The 23472-nt window shown below is 37.7% G+C and overlaps 1 protein-coding gene across 8 annotated transcripts in view; it reads right to left on the reverse strand.

The window, feature by feature from the left end:
- Nucleotides 1-308: 308 nt before the first annotated feature.
- The window catches only part of ELAVL4 (ELAV like RNA binding protein 4), a 197714-nt gene continuing 174550 nt past the window's right edge, over nt 309-23472 (reverse strand). For 6 of the 8 annotated variants that reach the window (XM_082264977.1, XM_082264982.1, XM_082264975.1 and 3 more), the window contains 5 exons: nt 21837-21940; nt 12751-12904; nt 9871-10096; nt 5851-5889; nt 309-2785 (listed from right to left, as the gene is read on the reverse strand). In XM_082264977.1, coding sequence (XP_082121103.1) covers nt 2458-2785; nt 5851-5889; nt 9871-10096; nt 12751-12904; nt 21837-21940 — 851 coding nt within the window. In that variant the 3' untranslated portion in view covers nt 309-2457. The remainder of the gene's footprint in view (nt 2786-5850; nt 5890-9870; nt 10097-12750; nt 12905-21836; nt 21941-23472) is intronic. The other 2 variants (XM_082264976.1, XM_082264981.1) reach the window with 1 other exon arrangement.

Below are 23472 nucleotides of genomic sequence, written 5' to 3' on the forward strand. Positions count from 1 at the left end.
GCAGAGTCTTTGCAGCTTCAGTGCAGATGATTTCACGGTCTGTAAAGGTGATGGACATTTAAATAAAAGGCGCCAAATGCGTTGGTTTTCCCTTCCTAATTGCTTGGCACTGGCAATGAGAATCCAGAAAATAAGAGCTATTTCTGAAGTATCTCAACCTTCCCTGCTCTATAATCTAATGTCAAAGATGACAGATTTGCTTTAAAATGGCATTTTATTTATTTTTCCTGTCTGTTATAATAGTTTGAACCAGGAAAGGAGAAGTTATTGACCATCGTAAAAAAAAAAAAATACACAAAGTAAGCACGTTATATATAACCATAACAACGTTTTATTACCATTAAGACTAAACTTGTATTGAAAAGATTTGATATAACAAGACAAGAAAAAGCAATAGCAAATTTTAACTATCAACTAGATTATGCATAGCGAGTAACTTTTCCTAGTACTCAGGGAAGAGCAGAACATTTTTTATTATGTTTTATTTTTTTAAAATATAGAACGGTACAGAGCACAAACATACTAAAATTATCAGTGCACTGGATGTGGGAGAGCCGATTCTTCCTTCCACTTTTAGCCCATAGCTCTGTTCTTGTATCCATCAGAAGAACATTAAAATAAAGACCCAGTTTTTTGTTGTGTTGTTGTTGTTTTTTTTTTGTTTCTACTGTGCAGTAAGAAAAATTATTCACGACAAACATGACAACATATCAAACAATATTTCTACACAAGATACCTTGATACGCTTGTCAATCAAGTATTATAAGAAAAACATTTTAAGACATATACAAACAGAACTAGCAAAGGATTACAACTTAATAATAAATTAACAGAAATAAAAAAAAATAACTTTATATATATATATTTATATTATATATACACGTACACACACAAGAAATGACACAATATGCTTCTTCCCATAGTTTAAGTAAACAAATAAATAGGAATAGCCAAACCTGCTATAATTGATATTGGCCAAAATGCATTACATCAGCAATTAAATAAATACGTGTTGCAAGCAACATAAAAACAGTGTTTTAAAATGTGCCAACGCAGCCCAGTTATATTGGATTGGGCCATAAAGTGAACTCGAAAAAACTCTTTAACAAATTTAAAGCAAATGTTTCCTTTTATTATTCTAAACACATTACATTTAACTATGATACTAAGATATGTAAATGATTTTGTAGCACCTACAGCTCAAACTAAGGAAGTTTTTGCCCCACCCAAAAAAACAAAAAACAAAAAACAAAAGTTCTCTTTTGTTCTGCTGATACCCTATACTGATGACTTAAAGAAAAAAAATTGTCTTGCAATGCACCTCTTGCTTGATTTGGGTTTTTGACTGTGTGGGTTTGGGGGGGAAGGGGGGGACCTGTGTACAACACTCTCCCTCGCTCAATAGAATTGTTTGCATTAGGCTATGAAAAGATACGAAGACCAACTGTTTGTAATCCTTCTTTCAAAAAACAATCTACTAATCCAATTTAAAACATATCTTGTTCTCTAAAAAGTTACCAGTGCAGTATGAATGACAAAGTTGTCAATTTTCCCCTAAATTAGCCAGTCAAAATATTATTTTATTTTTTTCAAATCCAGATTCTCTTGTAAAAATTCTTTATATTTTATAAAAATAGATTTTTCTGGAAACCCATTTTCAGCAAAGAGACAAACTCTTTGGCAACATTGTTCGCTTATTTAAATTGTTTTGCGTCATCAGGTGATCTGACCTTAGCTGTCCCCTCAGGAATCTCCTTCCAATACCAAGTTGGGAAACAATACAATTAAATGCAAAAGTTTTTTTTTTTTTGTTCCCTTTTTGCACATACATACCATATTGTTTCTATATATGTATATATATATATATATATATACATACATACACATACCCTTTGAGTGTCAGAACCTTTGCTACATTCCCACACTAAAAGGGCTTTTGGAAAGGAGGGGGGAGCAGGTCACCAATCTGAAAAGGTCTCATCTTATGAACAGAAAAGAAAGCTGAGAAAGAAAAGAAAAAAACTTTTTCTTTTCTTTATTGTATTACATTTGTAAAAATTGTTTTTATTTTTTCAAGTTTTTTTAATTATTTTTTTTTTATTTTTTAATTCTTCAAATGAACTCATGGTCATCTTAAAAACAGCCACCTTCAAAGAAGGCGTAAAACTAGCCGGCTGGGTTAAAAAAAGCCCTGCTCATTGTATTCTATGTATATTATATTCAACGACGACAGCTATGAAAGAACATTCAATGCATCAAAGTTTTTTTGTTATTTTTCTTTTTTCTAAGCATTATAAAATCCTTTCTGGTTTATCACAGGATATCCAATGGTAATACTTAGGCAACACTGGCTTATAAAGTCCATGGTTGGTTATAAGCCATTTATAGTCTGTTTTTTATTTTTTTCATTATATTGTTCATGAACAGAATTTTTTTAGGTCGATGTAGGCTAGAAATTCAAGACTTGTGGGTTTTGTTGGTTTTAAAGGAAACTTGCAGAACTCTGTCTCCCAAACGATATCCATTAAGGCTGGCGATAGCCATAGCTGCTTCATCATAATTGGTCATTGTGACAAAGCCAAATCCCTTGCACTTGTTGGTGTTAAAATCACGGATGACTTTGACGTTGTTGACTGCCCCAAATGGGCCAAAAAGCTGCCAAAGGACACTCTCATCTGAGTCGGGAGAGAGGTTGTAAACAAAGATACACCAACCGGTACCCGTGTGCCCAGGGATGTTCATTCCAACCAAGCTTGTCATTCCGTCAATAGTGATTGGAGAAAACCTAAAAGGAAAGGGAAAAAACAGATATAAGTAAAGTCATAACAAACATAGGTGGTAGAAATAGAGAAAGAAAAAATGGTTTAAATATACATGAAATGGTTCTACTAATGGGAAAATGTATAGTAATAGGAATAACAATATACATAATCAATATTTAATATGAACCCACCATATTATCAATTTACTTTTTTTTTTATACAATTTAGGATACTATAAGTATTTTGATAGGTTTCTTATATAACTAAATTGAGGCAAATACAATTAATAGATTCAGGCACATGAGCTAGTATTTTTAACAAATGATTTCAGGTAGTTATCAACAAGACTCACAAAAGAAAGATTTGATTGGCCAGCAGTGGGTTACATTTCTGCCCTGGGTATTGTTCTTCCATACTTTAATTTTAATTAGTATTTTTTCACCCAGGTTCTTGAAATATTGAAATAATGAAAATACTGGACATAATTATTCAAATGTATTCATAGCTCAATAAGGTAGCAAAGGCATTTAATATTCAGGGGATAACAAGCCTGATATAAGTCAGGCTTTGACAAAATGTAACTTTCCAGCTGCAATTATTTAACTAATAAATTATCAACTTTCACACAATTAACTTTTTTTTTTTTTTTATTTAAAACATTTCTTATAGTTTAATCCATAACGTGTTGGTATGAAGGGTGGATTCCATATTGACAGACATGTATAATAAAAGAAAATATCACTTAATTTGTCATTTAATAGAAACACTGGCCTTGTAATAAAGTGCTTGTGAAGGCAAAAAAGAAACCAACCAATATATAAAAGGTGAAAGTCATTAAACCTGCAAATGAAAAAAAAGCTTTCAGGCAGTTAAGGCATCCACAGCTATACAGATCATTTGTTTTCATCAGAACCAGATACTGGGGCCATTTGTTATGTTGAGCTGCTGAGATGGACCTTTTATTTTTCAAAAATGCCAAACATAACTTCAGGCGATAACTGATTTAGTAATGATTTACTGAATGTATTTTTACTCATCCAGGTTATATACAGAAGTCTTACTGTGCATTTATTCACTATGGTCATCCAAAACATGCCTAAAATTGGGTTGGTTTAATTAATTAATTACAGGACAACAGACACTGATATCAATCTGTTGTCCCACTAAATCAGTTTTGCTAGAATTAGTTGATGTCTAACTACTTTTCCTTTTCCTCATTATTACATGGTGGCACAGGAACCTATTGCTTCCAGAAAATTTGATAGCACTGCTTCTCTCCATATGCCCTGCTCCTGCAGATCTAAATTTGTTTTCACATATGTCCCTCCTCATATGCATTGCTTCTCCTGACCTCTACAACGCCTGAAATCACTGAGCCTTAAAGTCACCCAATGCGAACAATAGGTTTTTATGTTGTGGACATCTTTTTTTTTTTTGTTTGCAAATCATGCTTGTTCTCCAATTAAAAATATACTACAAACTTTACTCCCCCAAAGGCAACTGATTGCTCAATTTCTCATCTGAATTTAAGCCAATTATTGGTGGCATTGAGCAGTCACATAACCTGAGGAAGATCCTTTGCAGTGAACACTGGATATAGAAGGAAAGCAAAGTACAAAAGCTAAATGTAGCACCAGAGCCTGCTGTCAGACGTTATCAGCTTTAAAAATTTTAAGGTCAGTTATTTGTGAAGAGGTAGAGTACTTTACTGTTGGGATGGTTTGGGCCATGGTGTGTTAATGTTGGACTTACTCTTGAAGGAACTAAACCACCACAAAACTCTCCACTAGCACTGCCCCTCTCTGCTATATCTTAAGTCTTAAGACAGTTCGGCTAGAACTGGTCAGCTTATAGATGACAAATCACACATGGCCATGGCCAATTGCCAATAAGAAGGATGTATTGACTGATTTATTTAGAGCCATCCTTGAGTGACAGATGATGAGTCATCAGACCTGTTTTTTCTTATGCTCTGTACATCTTCAAACTGCTGGATATCTGATGTTTAACAGTGGTTTTGTTTCCTGTGGCAATAATGCTTAATTATTTCATTCCATGTTTGATCTCAGTGAATTGGACAAATTAATTTTGTTTTACAGTATATAGGGTCACGTTTCAGTTACAGATTATGAGTCATCTGACCTGTTTTAGTCTTTGCTCGTCTGCATCTAACTCCTGTAAAACTGATGTTTAAAGGTGGATAAAATTCGTTAAAACTCACGTAACTGTTTTTAATTTTTTAAACTTTCTGGAAAATTCTTATTTTGCAAGCCTGTTACTGGTTTATCATGTGGTTGTCCTGCCTCTTAAGATAGTGGATCTCATTTTGGGCATTTGCCTAAATTCAAGTGTATTTTGTTTTCTTTTTGGATAGAGTAGGGAAGGGTTTAAATCCCTGTCAGATATTTTATGTCTGTGTATCATTAAAAACATTTCTTTCACTTCCTGTTCCAGAGAATCAACAGGAAGTTAAAGAAAATCTCCCAAAGTAAGTATAATTCCCCTCCAAAATAGTTGTTCCTGAAACAGGTGTCTCCATTGGAAGACTGCCCCTTACTTTTTGGTCTGGGAGCACAATTTGCAATAGCCACCAGTACAAATAGAGAGATGAATCTCCCCAATGGGGATACACACAGCAATAAAAACCTTACACAGGGTCGAACCCTTTCCCATTCTATCCGAAACAAAAGCTTAGTGATACACTTGAATGTACTATACAAAACTGAAAGACCCCTAATCCATACAAATTAAATTTGGAATAGGTCATTGTTGACCTTAGAATTAATTTTCAGTCAGTGTAGCTGGTATACCTTAACTGCTGCTGTAGCCCACCTGTGGATAAAAACAAAATGGTGAAAAAAATGGAATCACACAATACACTGAAGTCCTTAGAAAAGTAAAAAGCAACAGAAGTCCCAACTCAAAAGAACAGAATCTTGCATGCTGGTGGGAAAAAAAGGAGCAATTAAACAAACACAAATAAAGTTAGTGAATAAAAAAAAAAAAATAAAACAAACAAAAAAGAAATAAATTATAGCACCAATCTGTGCCAACATGGACATCTGGCATTCTGTAAAATTCTAATTACCTCTTAACGCCATAGGCCATATTAAGCAAATTGTCCAGCCTGAAAGAGAAGGAGTGTCTTTGGGTTAATGTCTTACAGATGGTAAGAGAGCTCAATGGAGCCTTTATTAATGACGTCCCTTTTCAATAGAAAGACAAATCTTCTAACACTTGATTAGCTGCTGGGCGGTTTAGCCTGTAGGAGTCAATCAAGCTGCATTTCATACATTGAAAAACCTCCAGAAATGTAACAGCCTGCCTTTTAACTTCTCTACTCAAATACTGTGGACAGGAACAGATGCTGTATGTAGGGCTTAAAGTGCACCTGTAGCTCTGGAGAACAAAATACACTGCACAGTAGGCAGGTATGGCACTATTTTTTTTTAATAAAATTTCAATCATATTTGTAAGGACAAAACTTAGCCCTCATATACCAAGTTCATCCTCCATACCATATGTCACCCGGTACACCATTTTTATAAAGTTGGAGTAATGCAAAGACACAAGACAATAGCAGGTGCCTACTACACAATGCAAATAGCACTCTACTTAGTATATAATGCACGTGGGTACACCTTAAACACTGTTAGGGTTGGAGTACAAACCGAATACAAAGCCTGATACCAAAAGTATTTCCAGCCAGCAAAGATCAGACAGCTGATATAATGGAAGTTTTAATTTATTTAACAGCATAGGAAAAAATTATTATGGTATCTAATGGACGGAAATTCAGAAGTTCAATATTGCTCTGAATTTAAAACTTCTATAAATATATTCTCCATAAATAGCAAGCATTTTAAAATGGTGAGGCAGGAGGGGTGCCATGTATTTGCCCATAGTTGGAAGTATTTTCAAGATTCAGCAGCATATTAAGATTAAAGTCTGTGGAAAAAGTGTAATTGGCCAGGCTATGGACATTCATGATTTACATATTCTCAACAAACAGTAAATGAGATTTAAACCAAGCTCTACCTGACCTGAGCTACAGGCACTGTGGAGAAGTTTATTCTCAAAATTCATAGCAGAAGCACTGAAGTCATTCAAACTGTTCCCTCTGCAGCTCAGCTCACCCTGCTCTCCCATCCCAGAGCACTTGCTCTGTGTTAACATTAGAGAATAGATGTCTGCTGAGTCACTGCTGGGAAGGGGAGCAAGGGGAACTTAGTTGCAGGGAGAATGACACGGATGTCCTTAGTGGTTCTGATGTGAATTTTTTTGTGTATTAATTGCTCCAGCTAAAGAAGTCAGGTTCATGTATTTGTTAAAATTGTAAGGATGTAAATATTTTAATGTCTACAGCCACAGGTTCCCTTTAACCTTTGAATCCTTAGGATGTCTTCTTTACAGGGTACTTATAAGAGCAAAGTGTGGGCTTTCTAAAAGATTATTGCCCTGGGCCTAGCAATATCTTAAAGGATCACTGTACATAACCTTGAATATTTTAAGAGTTTTTAACAACATTCACAAATGAAAATGTAAAGACATTATCAGAACAAGTGATGTTTAAAATAAGTGAAATGAACAAAAAAAAAAAAGCCTTTGGCTTGACATACACTTTTCCCATTAGAGTGGCAAAGACCTAAGTTTCCATCAAGTTTTTATTTCTGCGTGTGACCCAATTGAAAATATTTACCCTGACTCCAGTCCAATAAAACGCGGGTTTTACGGGTATTGCTGAGATAGAAGACAAAAACAACCAAAATACAGAAGATCTAGCCCTTCCTCCCTCTTCTAAAAATGTGCTTATGTCCATGTCGCCAATAAGGAACTTTCTGTCTATTTTTTGCCCTGACAGGGTTATTATTCCACTAAGGACAAAAAAAAATGGCAAAAAAAACCACCTAACAGAGGTTTAAAAACTTCCCCATTCTATACATATAAAAAAAAAAAAAAAAAAAAAAAAGGTCCAGAGTCGGACTTTAAGACTGTGTGTAATCACTTGACCAGGAAAAAAATACTCTGGTCCCATTATGCAAACCGGGAGCATTCTTCATCATTCTTCAAGGCATCAGATACTGGACTTTATATTGGCTATTCTCCTTTAAAAGTAGAATAATGTTTTCACTGGTTATATTTAGTGATTCCAGCAGCTCTTCATTTTATAACAATATCTTGATTTCCTATCAGACTGCACTTGTTTTTTTAATGCAAACTCAGAGCCCATTTAAAATGTAAAGGGAGTGCAAAGACTGACACCCGTTCTGCCATCGGCTTGTCTATCTCTTCATGTAAGCTCCAAAATGTTAATTCCATGTAATGCTTGGGATGTTCCCTGATCGACAGCAAATAATGCTTCATTCGCATGGGACCTCACCTGTCAGAACCGTGATGGTTTAGGCAGGAGAAGTCTGCTCCAATTTTTGGAACAAAATCAGAGTACAGAATGTTACATTTTTGGAAGGTCTAAAGAGGGATTTGTGAGGTGGGGGGGGGGGGAGTAGAGATGTCACCAAAAATAGTTATGCATTTAGAAGAAGGCAAGCAATAATTAATCTTTTTTTCCCTAGACACTGCACGCACTGATATTAAAAAATGATAGCTCGTAAAAGATTTCAGCTTCCAAGCACTGCCTAGCAGCCCTGTGAAGCACCATGGGAGCATATTGGAAGGAAGCTGATCAATACCTTCTGAAACTTGGCAAAAGATTAGTTCTCAGCCTTGAATAAAATAGGCCTTTGAGCAGTTTTGAGTGAATAATCAATCTATCTTACACAGAGACGAGGAGACATCCTCGCTTACACCATATTACCCCTTTACACTGGAAAAAATGAGCTACTGGCCTATCTGGCATCAGCAGAATTAACACTTGCCCTGCCACTGTGGAGGACAGTCAGTCTAATAACTCCAGAGAAGAAATTGGCTTTTCCATCACCCGATATTACATGAATATTACCTTTCTATTGTTTATGCTGTGCGAACCCAGACATTGCCTTCTCCATTTACATATTTTCTAGCCAGCCGTACAGTAAGCAATCTCTTACCATAAAGATAAGCCAGCTAGCCAACAAATCAATGTCTGAAGATACAGATATCAGCATAAACAAAGCTTTGGTCTGCTGCAACATGTCTTGCCAGCCCCTGGTGCGCACAGACAGGACTTTTCTTATTGTACACAATGAAATTAAAGGCAGGCAAGGACAGAACAAAATTTCTTTCCAATACACAAAGATTTGCTGGCACCATATGACATTCTTAAGGTGTGTTTGTGGCAAAAATTTGTAATCGTAATGAGCATAATAAAAAAAAGGAGCTAACCTGACAAATTGATCCATGCATGGCAAGTAAGAATAGCCAAGCTTGAAAATTTTTTTTTTTTTCACTATAGCAGCAAAAGGTTGAGAAGGGGTGAAATTATACCCACTTAAAAAGTCAAGTTATGATGTCTTCGTGGTGTGCCCATAATTAAAAAGTAATTTAGGAACCTTAGGACCTTCCATATACCTTTTAAATGGCTAAATGGAGTTTCTAATACCTGGCATTATAAGAAGTCTCACAAAGCAGCTGAAAAAAGTATGGAGATCACCAACCTCCCTTTGGTAGACACAGTGTTGATGGTAGCTACAGCCCCATTTCTACTTACTGGCCTAGAAGCAATTCCTTCCACACACTGCAGCAATACCAGTACCTTTATAATTGATATATATTATTTTACAAAAAATCATGCAAGATTAACTAAAAGGTTAGCCAATTTTGCTACTAAACCCTAAAAAAGTGTGCTTCTCTAGGTTGGCAGTTATGATGAAATGAGTTTTTACACAACAGTCCCGACAAAATATGATTGACCAGCATTCAGCAGTGCAGTTTTAAATGAATAGTAAGATTAATCAGTCTTGGGTTATTTTTAGTCATGCGTTGGTCATTTGTACATGTTGGTCGCACATGTAATAATAGTCTTAAACTGTCCACATGTTTTTAATATCTTAATTGCTAACCAAACTATTTATTTAATTTAAAACACATTTTTGAGAAGAGGACTTCCATTGTAGTTATTTGACTTGATGCTACACTTTGACATGATCCCTTAATATAAATTTATAATTACCTGAACCTCTGTGCCTGGTGGTGAAGAGGACCTGGATAACGTCTGTTGGGGGACTGATAGAGCTGGGAGAGCAATGCTTGGCTAGTTTTCTGACTAGGATTGTTGGCAAATTTCACAGTTATTGGTTCACTTGCTCCACTTGGCTTTTGTCCGTTCAGGCCCTTTATGGCTTCCTCTGCCTCTATTCTTTTGTCAAAGCGGATAAATCCGACTCCCCGAGACACACCTGTAAGAAAGACATTATGAATTTATTGGTGAAAGCCTATATGTACAGTGGAAAAACAGTGTGTGCTGTTATAAGGCAGGCTAGATGAACTGGGAGAAGAAACTTGGTTGCTCATGTAAAGCTGCATAATCAGTAGAGAACTCATGGTTGTATAATTCATTGCTATCTTTAGCTAATTGCAGATTACTCTGCCATAAAAAATTGTTTAGTTTTTCTAATACTTGTCCAGTATTTTATTGGGGTTATAAGGTAACCTCCTCCAGAGGAAGCAGGACTCTGATTGGGCTGGTACCGATATACTGTATAATGGAAAACAAAGGGAACCAGTTTGGATTACACTTCAGAAGCTGCTGACAGGAAGGGATGAAGCGATGAGATGCCTCCTAACCTTTTCAACACTATGTTTGCCGACAAATGCACTGCAACCTTGCTGTGCATTTGCCGTGATTCCCCATTTGCCTGAATGTCCTTGCTGCCGCTGATCACTACATGTTGGATAAACTTTGCTGCTGGCATGAAGTAAAGCATCATGACCATGGCATGTAAAGACCCCTGTCCATTGGCTATTGCAGGATAAGAGGGGGTTGGGAAGCGGCATTAAACATGCATTTTTACTGCCCCACCAACCACATGTCTAAATGGCATGTCTAAAATTCTAAAATTGACATATCAAGAGAGGAAACAGTTCCCTAAAAAGCTCAGTCCAGGGAGATATAGAACAAAGCAAAGGTTTTAGCTAAACGAAAAGTCAGGCCTCAGTCAATTGCCCTTTCAACTTTGCCCTTAAAGTGTTTGTAACTCCGACACTTCATATTCCTGATATGTGCCTGCTGTACCATGTACTTGTATGAAAAAGTGTCCTGTTCTCTTTGTATTGCTTCCTTTATGTGAAATTACTGGTGTTCCTGCCAGTCCCTCTGCTTTCCTATTACAAATTGACCACACTAAGCAGGGGAGCACAGTGTAGACTGAATGGCTTGTTTTACAATGTGATCATTTACAATCACTTTAAGGAGGCTTGATTGCCATTTTAATACACGTATACTTCTTCAGGAAGATGGTGGTTGCTTGGTATCGACAGAGCAAGGCTTATACCAAAAAGCTAGAGTTGAAAGTGAAGCCAAGTTTATGTTTGTGCAATTATGTAAAAATATATTGAAAAGTATAGCAATCCTGGCTCAAACTGACTTTCTGAACACATTTTAGATATGTATTTATTTATTATGAAATGTACAGTATAGCCTAGGTAGAGAACATCAGGCTCTTCTTTTAATTTCATTGAAAATAATTTCCTCTCTTTCTAAATAATTGCTACTTAATAGAAATAGTATTTGGATGGCTTGAGGCACCAAGCCCCTGCGAAAGGAACTTGAAGTTGCAAATTTTAAAGCATTTTAAACCCCATCCCCAGCAGCACATATTTAATTTCTCCTCCCATCCCTGCCATGCCATTCAGGAGCTGGCAAGAATAGACCAGGGATTCCCAAACTACGGCCCTGCAGCTTTTGCAGAACTACACATCCCATAAGGCATTGTAAAACTCTGACATTCACATACATGGCTATGAATGATGGGAATTGTAGTTCCTGAACAACTGCAGGGCTGTAGTTTGGGAATCCCTGTACTAGACGCTTCAGAATATGGAGAAGCCTGTGACTTACTCTATGAGACAGTGCTGGGTCAATCACCAAGCACCAGCACTTTCACATGGGAAAAGTCTACAGTATATCTCCATGTAAGCCATAACTTGAGAGACTCATGGCCTATATAAAATTAGTTTTCCAGCCCCTTGGATACAGCTTTGCAGGAGTGAAGGAAAGGTAAGTATGTGCTGTTGGGCAGGGGGCTTTATAGTAAATGTGTTGCTTCAAAGCACAGCTTCACCTAAAAGATTACTTATCATTGTGACATATTACGATAGATGTATATAAAGAGGTGACATTTTGTTTCTAATTTATTGTATTAGTTCATCTCTTCTGATTTTATAACAAAACAACCCCAAACTTGGACTGTCTCATGTAAATGCCCTGAAGTGGGAAATGTAGCAAGCAGAGGCACCCTCTAGTGGGACTTTAAAGGGCAAAACACTCAAATTGTTTAAAATATAGATTCCAAATTTTATTATACAAATAGAGTAGAACAAAAAATCACAAAATGAATCACAAAATGAATAAAATTGTTGCGACTAACAAAACGGTGAACACGCCCATACTACAGCACCAAGGACACTACTGGGTTGCAGAGGCTCAACGCGTTTCGATGTATTGCAAATATTTTATCTTCTTCAGGGGTCTTTAAGCATAAAGCTAACAAGAGGTATCTAAGATGAAGACAAATGTATTAAATATAGTGTATTGCACTCATAACTCCCGTCCAAGACCTAACCACGTGCAATTTGAAGTGGGAAATGAAACAGATCTTTCACTCTCTGTCACTGAAGCCACTGAAGCCACTGAAGCCACTGAAGATCTCTTCCCACAGTGCTTCAAGCCAGTTTGATATTTTTCCAGTTTACTTATGTGCAAACTGGTGGAGCTATGCATTTGATGAAAAAAAAAACAAGTGGGAATCCGTTGTTTGGACTGCCACTAATGGCCAAAATCAAGAGTGCAAGTGTTTTGACATTTGTGGAACCATCTTATAACAGTGTGTACCTGTAACTTGATCAACTAAAATTCTTGAGGTGATGATGCGTCCATACTGTGAAAATAACTGTTCCAGCTCTTTCTGCGTCATCGTTTTTGGAAGGCCGCTAACATACAAGTTAGCATCACGGATTGATGCGGAACTGGGACGGGCATAGGAAACCTGGTCAAGAAGAAAGGAAATGTTTGTAATCAGGTGTTTTCTCTAATAAAAAATATCCTTTGGAACTAGAAACAAATGAAAAAAAAAATATTTGGTTGATAAACAATGTTTTTATTATTAGCATAGCTTTTCTGATGTCTAGATGTAGTATAATGTCTAAATATAATCTACATGTTTATCTCATTTTCTGAAGCTAGGAGGGGCAGTAATAAGCTAATATTATAAAAAATAAGTGGATCTGATAAACTATTCTGCTGGAATAATCTGCTGGCAGTGCCTTTATGACTTTAAGGTCAATAGATTTGAAAAGAAACCTGTACAGAGAGAAACATGTAGGCTGTCATTAATTGCCTCCTGAGAACTCTGGCTGTCTAGCTTTCTCTTTTTCTTCAGAATTTTCTGAGTAACTGACCCTGAAAAGTCTGTAGGCAGAACTCCTAATGTGTATACTTTTGCCAAATACCATCTCAGAAAGTTTTGAAACCACATAGTCATTATGACAACCAAGCAGCTAGCATTTTCAAATTGAGTCCAGCATCTGCAGCCCTAATATTTCCCTTCATACAAGTTTCCTTTAGGGCAGCGATATTATATCTGCGCCTGTCCCTCTATCATGACTACATCATCATGGCTGATACATAGCGGTTGATTTACTAAAACTGGGGAATGCAAAATCTGGTGCCGCTGTTAATGGTACCAATCAGCTTCGAACTTCCATTTGTTAAATAATGCTTTGACAAAAGACCTGGAAGCTGATTGGTTTCCATGCAGAGCTGCATCAGATTTTGCACTCTTCAGTTTTAGTAAATCAGCCCCATAAATTGCAAGTAAAAAAAAAAAATTGCCTAAAGGGTTGTCAGAACAGGCTTAGAATGTCACCAATTTGGGGGGAGTTGCTACACATAAGGGTTCTAATTTTTGTGAACATTAATGCATGTGCCTTATAGTTAGAGTCATGGGGCCAAAGCAAAAGACTTTTCCCCTGAAAACATTTTTTCTGAAATTAAATAGGGGTTATTTTATATTGCTACATATAGATACAAACAGTGCTTAAAAGTGCTTTTAATTCATCATTCAACATGATATAAAACCCAAAAGACCAATGCCAAAGCCAAAATACCAATATATACTGCGGTTCTTTAAAAATTTTCCACGCTTTTTTCACTTTTTATATAAAAAAGTGTGGAAACCTTTTGAAGACCCCTCGTACATGTACATATAATGAAAGTTAAAATACAAGTTTCTTACAATTGTCTTATGGTAGTCAGTGAGTATCCATCCTTTCATGTTTCTAACATGTTTTTTTTTCACCCAGATAGGATCATGGAGTCTATTGTATTCTGATATGTTATCTTAAACATTTCTTGGATGTGTTATGTGGAGCACCCAGTACAGATGTCCATATATCACTTATAAAGTATTTTGAAATGTTACAACATCAGATAAAACCAACTCATTTTGGGGAAAAGGCTTCATCCTACTTCGGACCTGAGCAATGAATGTTAATAACATCAAGATAAAAAACACTAAAGGACCTGATTTAAAATGGTTTTAAATCCTTAAGGTTTTTCACATTATTGCATTCTATGCATTAAAGTGGAAGTAAACCCTCCTATTGTTTTCAGCCAAGGAAGCTGCCATCTTGGCCTCTGTCAATCTACAATTGCCATGATGCTGCACATGTGATCAGTTATGACACCAGAGACTAGATCGTTTGACAGTTTGGTTGAGAGCACATGCCGAAAAATGTAGCTGTTTTTTTAAACTGGTAAATGGATAAGTTTACTTCCGCTTTAAGATGAAAAACCTTCTGTGCTGCAGCTCTCCCCCAGGTCGACCCTTTACTTACCTGAGCCCAAACTGTTCCAGCGATGCGCACAAGCGCAGCAGCTCCAGTTGCTGTCGCTCTCCTCATTGGACAGATTAATAGCAGCAGGAGATGCTGTCAATTAAAAGATGTGACACTGGAGCGGAGGGTGGGGCGAGTCTCTGTCTGTGTCAATGGACGCAACAGAAGGACTCAGGAGTGAGCCCGTATGGGTGCCCCCAGGGAAAGTGGCTTTCAGTGAGTGCACCCAATGAAGAGGAGGGGCCGTGAGCACTGGCGGGGGATCCCAGAAGAGGGGGATCAGGGCTAAAACCACAGAGCAGGTACATATAGGCATGTTTGTTATTAAAAAAAAAAAAAAGAATGTTTACAACCATTTTAAGGCTGGATTGAAACTAACATTTCATAACAGCAATATCAATGGCTATCTGGGTCAAGAAGATCCAGCTAGCCAACCATATTGATCAATCCACAGCATAATGCAGAGAACAACACTGACATCAATGAGGACTGCCTACTAACATCACTGGAGGAGAAAAGGAAGGATCTGGGGATGTCTCATGGCTGGATAGATGTAAAAAGGTATGCATGGTAATCATTTTCTCAAGCTTTGGGGTGGGGGATGGTTTGATGGGAAGAGCATTAAGGGTAGGCTAAAAAAGGTGGACATTTTTTATAATCACAGTACCATAAATGATGGCATACAAAACAGTGAATAGGTCCCCCCAGGTCACTTCGGGAATTTCAGGAGGAAAAGAAAATAGAATTTTAAACATGTTACAAAAAGGTCTTAGTTAAATATCCACAAGCTACACTGTTAAAAAAAATTAAAGGAACATTTTGTATTCAGAGTAGAGCATCACGTCAAAAAAACTCCTGGGATATTGATCTGGTCAGTTAAGTAGTATAGGGGGTTTTAATCAGTGTCAGCTGTTTTGGTGTTAATGACATTAAAAACAGGTGCACTAGATGGGCAACAATGAGATGATCCCCAAAACAAGAGTGGTTTTACAGGTGGTAGCTACTGACATTTTTTCCCTACTCATCTTTTTCAGACTGTTTTTCACTAGTTTTGCATTTGGCTAGGGTCAGTGTCACAACTGGTAGTAAGAGACAATATCTGGGCCCTATAGGATGGCACATCGATACATGCCATTGCCAGAACGTTTGCTGTGTCTCTAAGCACAGTCTCAAGAGCATGGAGGAGATTCCAGAAGACAGGCAGTTATTCTAGGAGAGCTGGACAGGGCCGTAGAAGGTCCTTAACCCATCAGCAGGACCAGTATCTGCTCCTTTGTGCAATGAGGGTGGCCTGAGGTCCTGAAGTCCTCTGGTGCTCACTATCCAGCACCATGGAGCTTGATTGGCATTTGCCATTGAACACCAGAATTGGCAGGTCCACCACTGGCCCCCTGTGTTTTTCACAGATGAGAGCAGGTTCACCCTAAGCACATGTGACAGAGGTGAAAAGGTCTGGAGAAGCCGTGGAGAATGTTATGCTGCCTGTAACATCGTTCAACGTGACCGGTTTGGTGGTGGGTCAGTGATGGTCTGGGGAGGCATATCCATGGAGGGGCACACAGACCTCTACAGGCTGGACAATGGCACCCTGACTACCATTAGGTATTGGGATGAAATCCTTTGACCCATTGTCAGACCCTATGCTGGTGCAGTGGGTCATCGGTTCCTCCTGGTGCACGACAATGCCCGGCCTCATGTGGTGAGAGTATGCAGCCAGTTCCTGGAGGATGAAGGAATTGATACCATTGAATAGCCCCCACACTCGCCTGACCCAAATCCAATAGAACACCTCTGGGACATTATGTTTCGGTCCACCCGACACTGCCAGGTTGCAGCTCAGTCTGTTCAGGAGCTCAGTGATGCCCTGGTCCAGACCTGGGAAGAAATACCTCAGGACACCATCCGTCATCTCATTAGGAGCATGCCCGACATTGTCAGGCATGCATACAAGCACGTGGGGGCCATATAAACTACTACCATTTTGAGTTGCTGCAATGAAATTTCAGCAAAATGGACTAGCTTGCTGCATCACTTTTTTAGTTTGATTTTAGGGGTGTCTTGAAAATCAAACAAAATTTAGCCCCCTGTAAGTTGATAATTTTCATTTCCATCAAACGATGTGGCATCCTTTCGTTCTCAACACATTATCCAGTCCATATCAGTATAGATATCCAGCATGATATTTTTTCCCATTGAGATCTGATGTGTTTTCAGTGTTCCTTTAATTGTTTTGAGCAGTGTATATTTGTACACATCTGCAACACCAACATAAATATCAAATGGATGCTTAATGTTCATGTTATACACTAGGCATGATTGCATTTCATTTGCATTTTTAATGAACAAATAAAGCTTGTGGATATTTTACTTATGTACATATATATGACCTCTTTGTGGCACGTTTAAAGTCCCATTTTCTTTTCCTCCTGAAATTCCCGTTAGCATCCTGGGGGACCTATTCGCTGTTCTGTACTTAGGGATGGTGACCAAGGAGGAAGGCTCCTATTGAAAGGGAGGTTTCACCATCGATACTTTGTGATACATTTGACTACATACAAAATCCATAACTCAGTAATTTATTTGGGACTTTCAAGGGGCTCTGTTTAATAAATATTTGTCTTATCACAATATAATGGTAGGGCATTTTGGTGGGCATTTTGGTGGGGGCTTGTCTTTCATTTTTTATTGTTTTAAAGTTTGTAGATGGGTTCTAGTCTGCATACTTAGTGTTTCGGTTTACCATTTAGTTTTTGAATAGTAGACCCATGGAACATAGCAAGATTCGAAGTCTAGGCCCAAAGTACACAGTAAATTAAGATTTGTGAATAGGAAGTAATAAAGGAGAAAATAAATAGCATACAATAATTATAGGTACAAATGTTAGAGATCTAATCATCTACTTTAAAGGAGAAGTGCAGCCAAAGCTCCTTTGGCTGTACTTCTCCTGTGCATTACCGGAATGTCGTCCTGCACTCCTGTGACCCGTTTTTAGCAGAGAGCGGGCTAAAGTTTGCTCTCTCCTGACATCACAGTGCTGGTCCAGGCTTGAGCATCATCAGCACCATGGAGTTGGGATCTGCCCATATGCCTGGACCGGCACCCGGCGCAGCCTCTCAGCGAGTTGCCGAGAGCCTGAGCCAGGCACTCTCGCCCCCTCGACAGCCCAGCACTCCAGTGAGCGAGGAGAGGGCAGAACAGAGAGCGTTGACTGACAATCAGCAGCTCTCTGCTCACCGAGCTGTGAGAACTGAGAAGTAGCACTGTTTGATCGCTCGGTTCTCAGTGTTAGAGGCACCCGTGGACAGTTGTAGCATCGGACCGCTGCTGCATGCACCTAGGTAAGTATGAATCTAAAAAAAAAAAAAAAAAAAAAACATATATCTCTTTTAATGGCTACAGATTCCTTATGCCTAGACTGTGTACTAAAGCTATGTCATCCATCCAAAGATCATCGTTATTTAATTCTCTTTCTGCGTATTAAACTATTGGACAGATCTAATAAAATCTCAGATATTTTTCATAATCAAAAGCCTTTGCAGCATTCCTGGTGTGCAAGAGTCCCCTAAAACACATCTAATCCACCCCCAACTGCAAAACGATCGTTTTCCTTCTTTATCTAATCCGAGTTTTAAAAATAGATGTTGACTCAACGCAGAAAATGTGACTAATGTGAGATTCAGCAGAATGGATAAAGAAAGACAAACTTGCAGTTTTGCGTGATTGGCTGAATGTGGGTCTTCTAGTTCAATGCTCCTAGTAACTGTAAATATTGCTTGTAAGACTCCATCCTAGAAACATGTATTTCAAATGTCATTTGTAGGTCAAAAAAAATGCTTTGCAACCTCAGCTGCCAGTCTGCAGGATTTACAGCAAACGTTGGATGGCAACCAAAGCCTCAAGCGTGGATGGGGTTAAATTTATGTGTATAAGCTATTTTGTTAGCCTAAATAATTCTTCCATGCAGTAGAAATGTTTAGCTAATGAGAAGTACATTTTTTGAATGCACTTTCAATCCCATTTCTTCTCCCCAAGAGGCAGATTTGCATTGTAAGTACAGAAGACCAAATTTGGTGCAATTTTTATGGAATTTTCTGAATAATTTTGACACAAATTGCAACCTTTTTATGACATTTTAGTTGCATATTAAAAATGAACTTCAGTAAAAAAAAAAGTAATGTCTTTTCATGAAATTATACTTGGAATGTATATCTTTCCGATCTACGAAGCCCTTACTTTTTTGTAAAGTCGCTTAGTGATTTGCACAAGCTATGCTGTTCTTTTTCTCTGACAACAGTGACTGCATTCTTTTTATCCTACTCTTATTTCTCAGAGTGGTCTTCACCCAAAATCTAAATTTAGCCTGAACCCATAAGCCCTTACCCAAAACCTAAGACAAGAAGCTTTGTTCTATAAGCCAAATGCATTAATATACAAAAAAAAAGATAAAATATATATTCCATATATATTAATCATATTTCAGACTGATAATCCAAAGAGTTATCCTATTACCTTTGTCAGTACATATAGTATTTGTTTTCTCTGGTAAAGGAAAACTCCACTTTTGTTAAAAAAAGAAAATAATAATAATAATAATATTAATACAGCATTGAAAAATTGCAATTTCATGTATTAAAAAGTATTTTTCCATTTCAATCTGCAGGCACTGCAGTTTCTAAAACTATCAAAACATTCAATGCAATGTGGCAACCTGGAGTTATTCTGTAGGACATTGGTGTGCCCCAGAAATGTTATTTTCTGCTTCTATGATTGGCTCATTGATTTCCTTAAAAGTCTGCAAGTTAAATTTTAGATATCCCCTGGAATTTAGTTTTTGGTGAGATATTCACTAAAGTTTATCTACTAAAGGGATGTAGAACACAGAGCTCACTAGGTGATTATAATATAGTCTGACCCTCCCATTCAGGAATCAGTTTGAAAGGAACATAGTGAAACAAACAGCTATTTCTTTGAAATAGAAAAAAATAGGAATCTGCAACAAAGTTTTGTAAAAATCCTTGTCATAACAAAAATTACCCTTAGGGAATTATTTTATCTCAACAAAAGTGGAGTTGCACTTAAAGCAGTTTTGATCATGCTGTATAAGGTCTTTTTTTTTATTTCCTCTGGATCAACTAGGGGTTATGGGTTCTGGGGATATTTTTTTTATTGAAGGTTGACTAAAGGCCTCTATAGACAGCTTGAGTTTCCTACTGATTCCTGCTTATTCTGTTGAAATATGAGCCGTGGGAGACCTTGGAAAATTATTGTCCGCATGGAGACTGTATCAGATACAGTTGATGGTTGGGTATTTAGGCAGTCATGGATGCCCTGGCTACTTGGCTATGATAGCTTTCAGGGGAATTCCTCCATCCATGCTATTAGCATGGATGGAGGAATCAACAGATTTTCTCCCGTTCAACCTTTGGGGGTCAGTTAGTGCTTGGAAAACACATTTCTTTGGAAGAGGCAGGTTTGCTAAGCCAAATAGAATTCAGCTATGTATTGATTTACAATAGCAAACTCTTGGCTTTTCATTCCAGCAGCCAAAGACTCCCTCCCTGTGCAAGGCTTGAAATTTCAATTCATATCCTGTGGATGATGAGATAGATGAAAAAGGATTATGGGTGACCGCACATTTAGATATACAGTAGGTTTCAGTAATATCTGGCTGGTATCATTCCATTAAAAGCTGCTTTGCACGCAATGTTGGCTTCTGGAGCGGGAAGCTCCCAATGAGGGTCTTGATAAAAAAGAAAAGCAAAAAAATACTGTAGGTGGTTTTCCAAAAGACCTCTTTCTATCCCTAACCTTACTCTCATCTGAGCCCTTACACTAAACCTAGCCTCTAAACTTAACCCTTACCATGTACTCTAACACTTAATGTCCCCCTATAAACTTAAAGTGAATGTTTAGTTAAGTTTCTTTTTTTTCAGTTTTGGATAGAGTAGGGCTTGCCTTTATTCTCTTTCTCTTTGGGGAGATTTCTCTATACCTCCTGTTCCAGAGACACAACAAAATTAGGACAAGTTCTCTCCAAAGGGGGATGGGGGGGGGGCTATTCCCTCTTAGGTAATAGTCATATGAATCAATAGAAACAGTAAATCTTTCTACTGGAGACACAGGCGACAATAAAACCAGACAAAGGTTCTACCTTTGTCACATTCTTCATGGCTTTGCATATATTTTGACCCTAACACCTTACTCTAACCTAACAACTAAATTTAAGTCTTAAGGCTGGGTTCACACTTGACACGGATACTGCTCAAAGCAGGGTTCCGGTGCGTCCCTGTTCTCTGTTTCAGGGACGAATCGGGCCCAAATTTTTGCCTAAATTCAGAACTAAAATGGAGCCAAAGACACATATGACCCCTGTGTGATCTGCTCTGCAGAAGCCACAGAGAGGTGTGAACTGGCTCCATAGAGAGTCGGGCACACTGTCCTGTCATGCGAAATGCAATTCACACTAGTGTAAACCCAGCCTCACACTTTAGCTTTAGGCTCTCATAGACCATATGTAGCAGCACCATAAAGTCACGTGCTGAGATCTTACGTCTCCAAATTTCAGTGCCAAAGCTACTTGTCTTTGCAGTATACATTTTGTTGATAGTAATATGCATAATTCATACACAACAGTACATTTTCTTTTTTTTTTAAATAAATTTGAGTTCTAACAAAGATGTTTGGTTTTAGGCTGTTGAACGTGTTAAATAAAAAAATAATTACTTTTATACAGAAGTTGATGCTTCTGTGTCCCTAGTTCAGCCCCTCCGAAGGGTTTCATTTCCATCGTTGCCATCAAATGCCACATCAATGTATACTTTAACCAATAAGACATGAGTAAGATTTTGAGTATGTCAACAAGCATTTCTATACAACTAAGCAAAATATTTTGGTATTGGTATGAAACATTCTATATTATAAATGGGTTCCTTAGCAAAGCTTCTAGGTCACAACCTTGGCAATTCAAAGCAAGCCAAATATGTATTACGCCAACTTGTTTTGTTTAAAATGCATCACAAATGTTACCATCTATTATAACATTTAATGAAAGACGATGAATGAGGAATAGAAAAACATGCTCACCTTGATGGTTTTGGTTTGTAGTCTGAGTCCATTTAAAGTGTTAATGGCTTTTTCTGCATCCTTTGGATCAATGTAATTAACAAATCCATATCCTAGGCTCTGCCCTAGATGGAAAGAGAAGTAGATAAATTGGGAACAGATCATGTTTTCAGTGCATGCAAAATTTACATAAAACGATCTTTGTCAAGGTCACATCTGATGATCTGAAGGTCAAAGAGGTTTGTTCAATGATCTCAACAAGCACACTAAGACTGGCTTCACAGCTTTCCTTTTCACATGTTTTTCAGTGCATGTTTTCATGTGTTTTTATAAGTTTTTCCAAATGTAGCTAAGCAAAGTGCACAGGGTCTGTTGCCAGGGATGGATCTCTGTAAATATAGATTTGCAGCACATGAAAACGTGTATTGACTTCTATGTACCTATTAATGGAGAAAAAGATGTAGCTTAACTATTTTCCATGGCACTCGGCAATATGACACATATATGTGTATCAGGCCCACTGAAATTTTGATGCTTTGTAACGTGTCTTTTGACACATAGGTCTAAAACCTTTGCCTGATTATGGCAACCTTAATCAAGTAGCTTGTTTAATGATCAAAGGGTCAAACCTATATTACAGGTTGGTTGAAGAAAAATAATGTTTAATATAAGTTTCAGACACACAGTATGTGTATGTTTTGTCCTTTGAAAAATGTCTGATTTGGGGGAAACTTCCTTCTTGTCCACCTTTCCCATTGAAGAAGACATTAAGATACTGACAACCCAAGTATGGTTCCTACAGCAGTTTTGTTTGAAATTCCTCATGCACATTCATGTTTACATGAATGTACCATGTCAGAGTGGCACTGAGGAGAACAATGGCAGAAGCATCTGTAGGTATTAATGCTGCAAGGCCTCAACCTAGTGCCTGGCAGCACTAGGGATGTTGGTTCGGATCCCAACCACGGCACTACTGGCACAGAGTCTGCAGAGTTCTCCCTGTGCCTGCCTGGGTATACTCTAAATATAGTCTAAATTGGCCCTAGTATGTGTTTATATGAATGTGTGTTAGGGACCTTAGAGATTGTAAGCTCCTTAAAGGCAGGGACTGATGTAAAGTATAATACATATGTAAAGTGCTGCGTAAATTAACGACACTACATAAGTACCTGAAATAAATATATAAATAACTAAATGCATTTGTGGGATCACATATGCATTAAAGCAACCCTGCTGGAATCTTAAAACATAAAACTAGCAGCTCCTTGAAAAGTTAACAGTTTATTCTATCTGCACAGCTTACCTCCACAGCACTAAAGAGCAAAACTCGTTGAATGATTTTTCCACGTGTGTCAGATACCTGATTTCCTCTTCACTCTGTGTTTCCTTCCACTGGTCACTACATCACTATTATATCCTGTAGTGATGAAGGGGTCAGCAGATAGGACACCAAAGTGCAGTGGGGGATGCCAGCATCTAACATTACCAGAAGTATTGAATGTCGAAGATTTTCTAGCAAGCTTCTGTTTTCTGTGCAGTGTCTTTCATTGGCAAGTGGGCAGCGAGACAAGCCTAAACTTTGCAGGGAGCTTCTAATTTCAGGTTTTAGAAATCCAGGCTTTAATGCATTGCAGCAGGAATTCTAAACACTGCTTGT

The sequence above is a fragment of the Pelophylax lessonae genome (genome assembly GCF_965119305.1).
Source record: "Pelophylax lessonae genome assembly, chromosome: 8".
Lineage (NCBI taxonomy): Eukaryota > Metazoa > Chordata > Amphibia > Anura > Ranidae > Pelophylax > Pelophylax lessonae.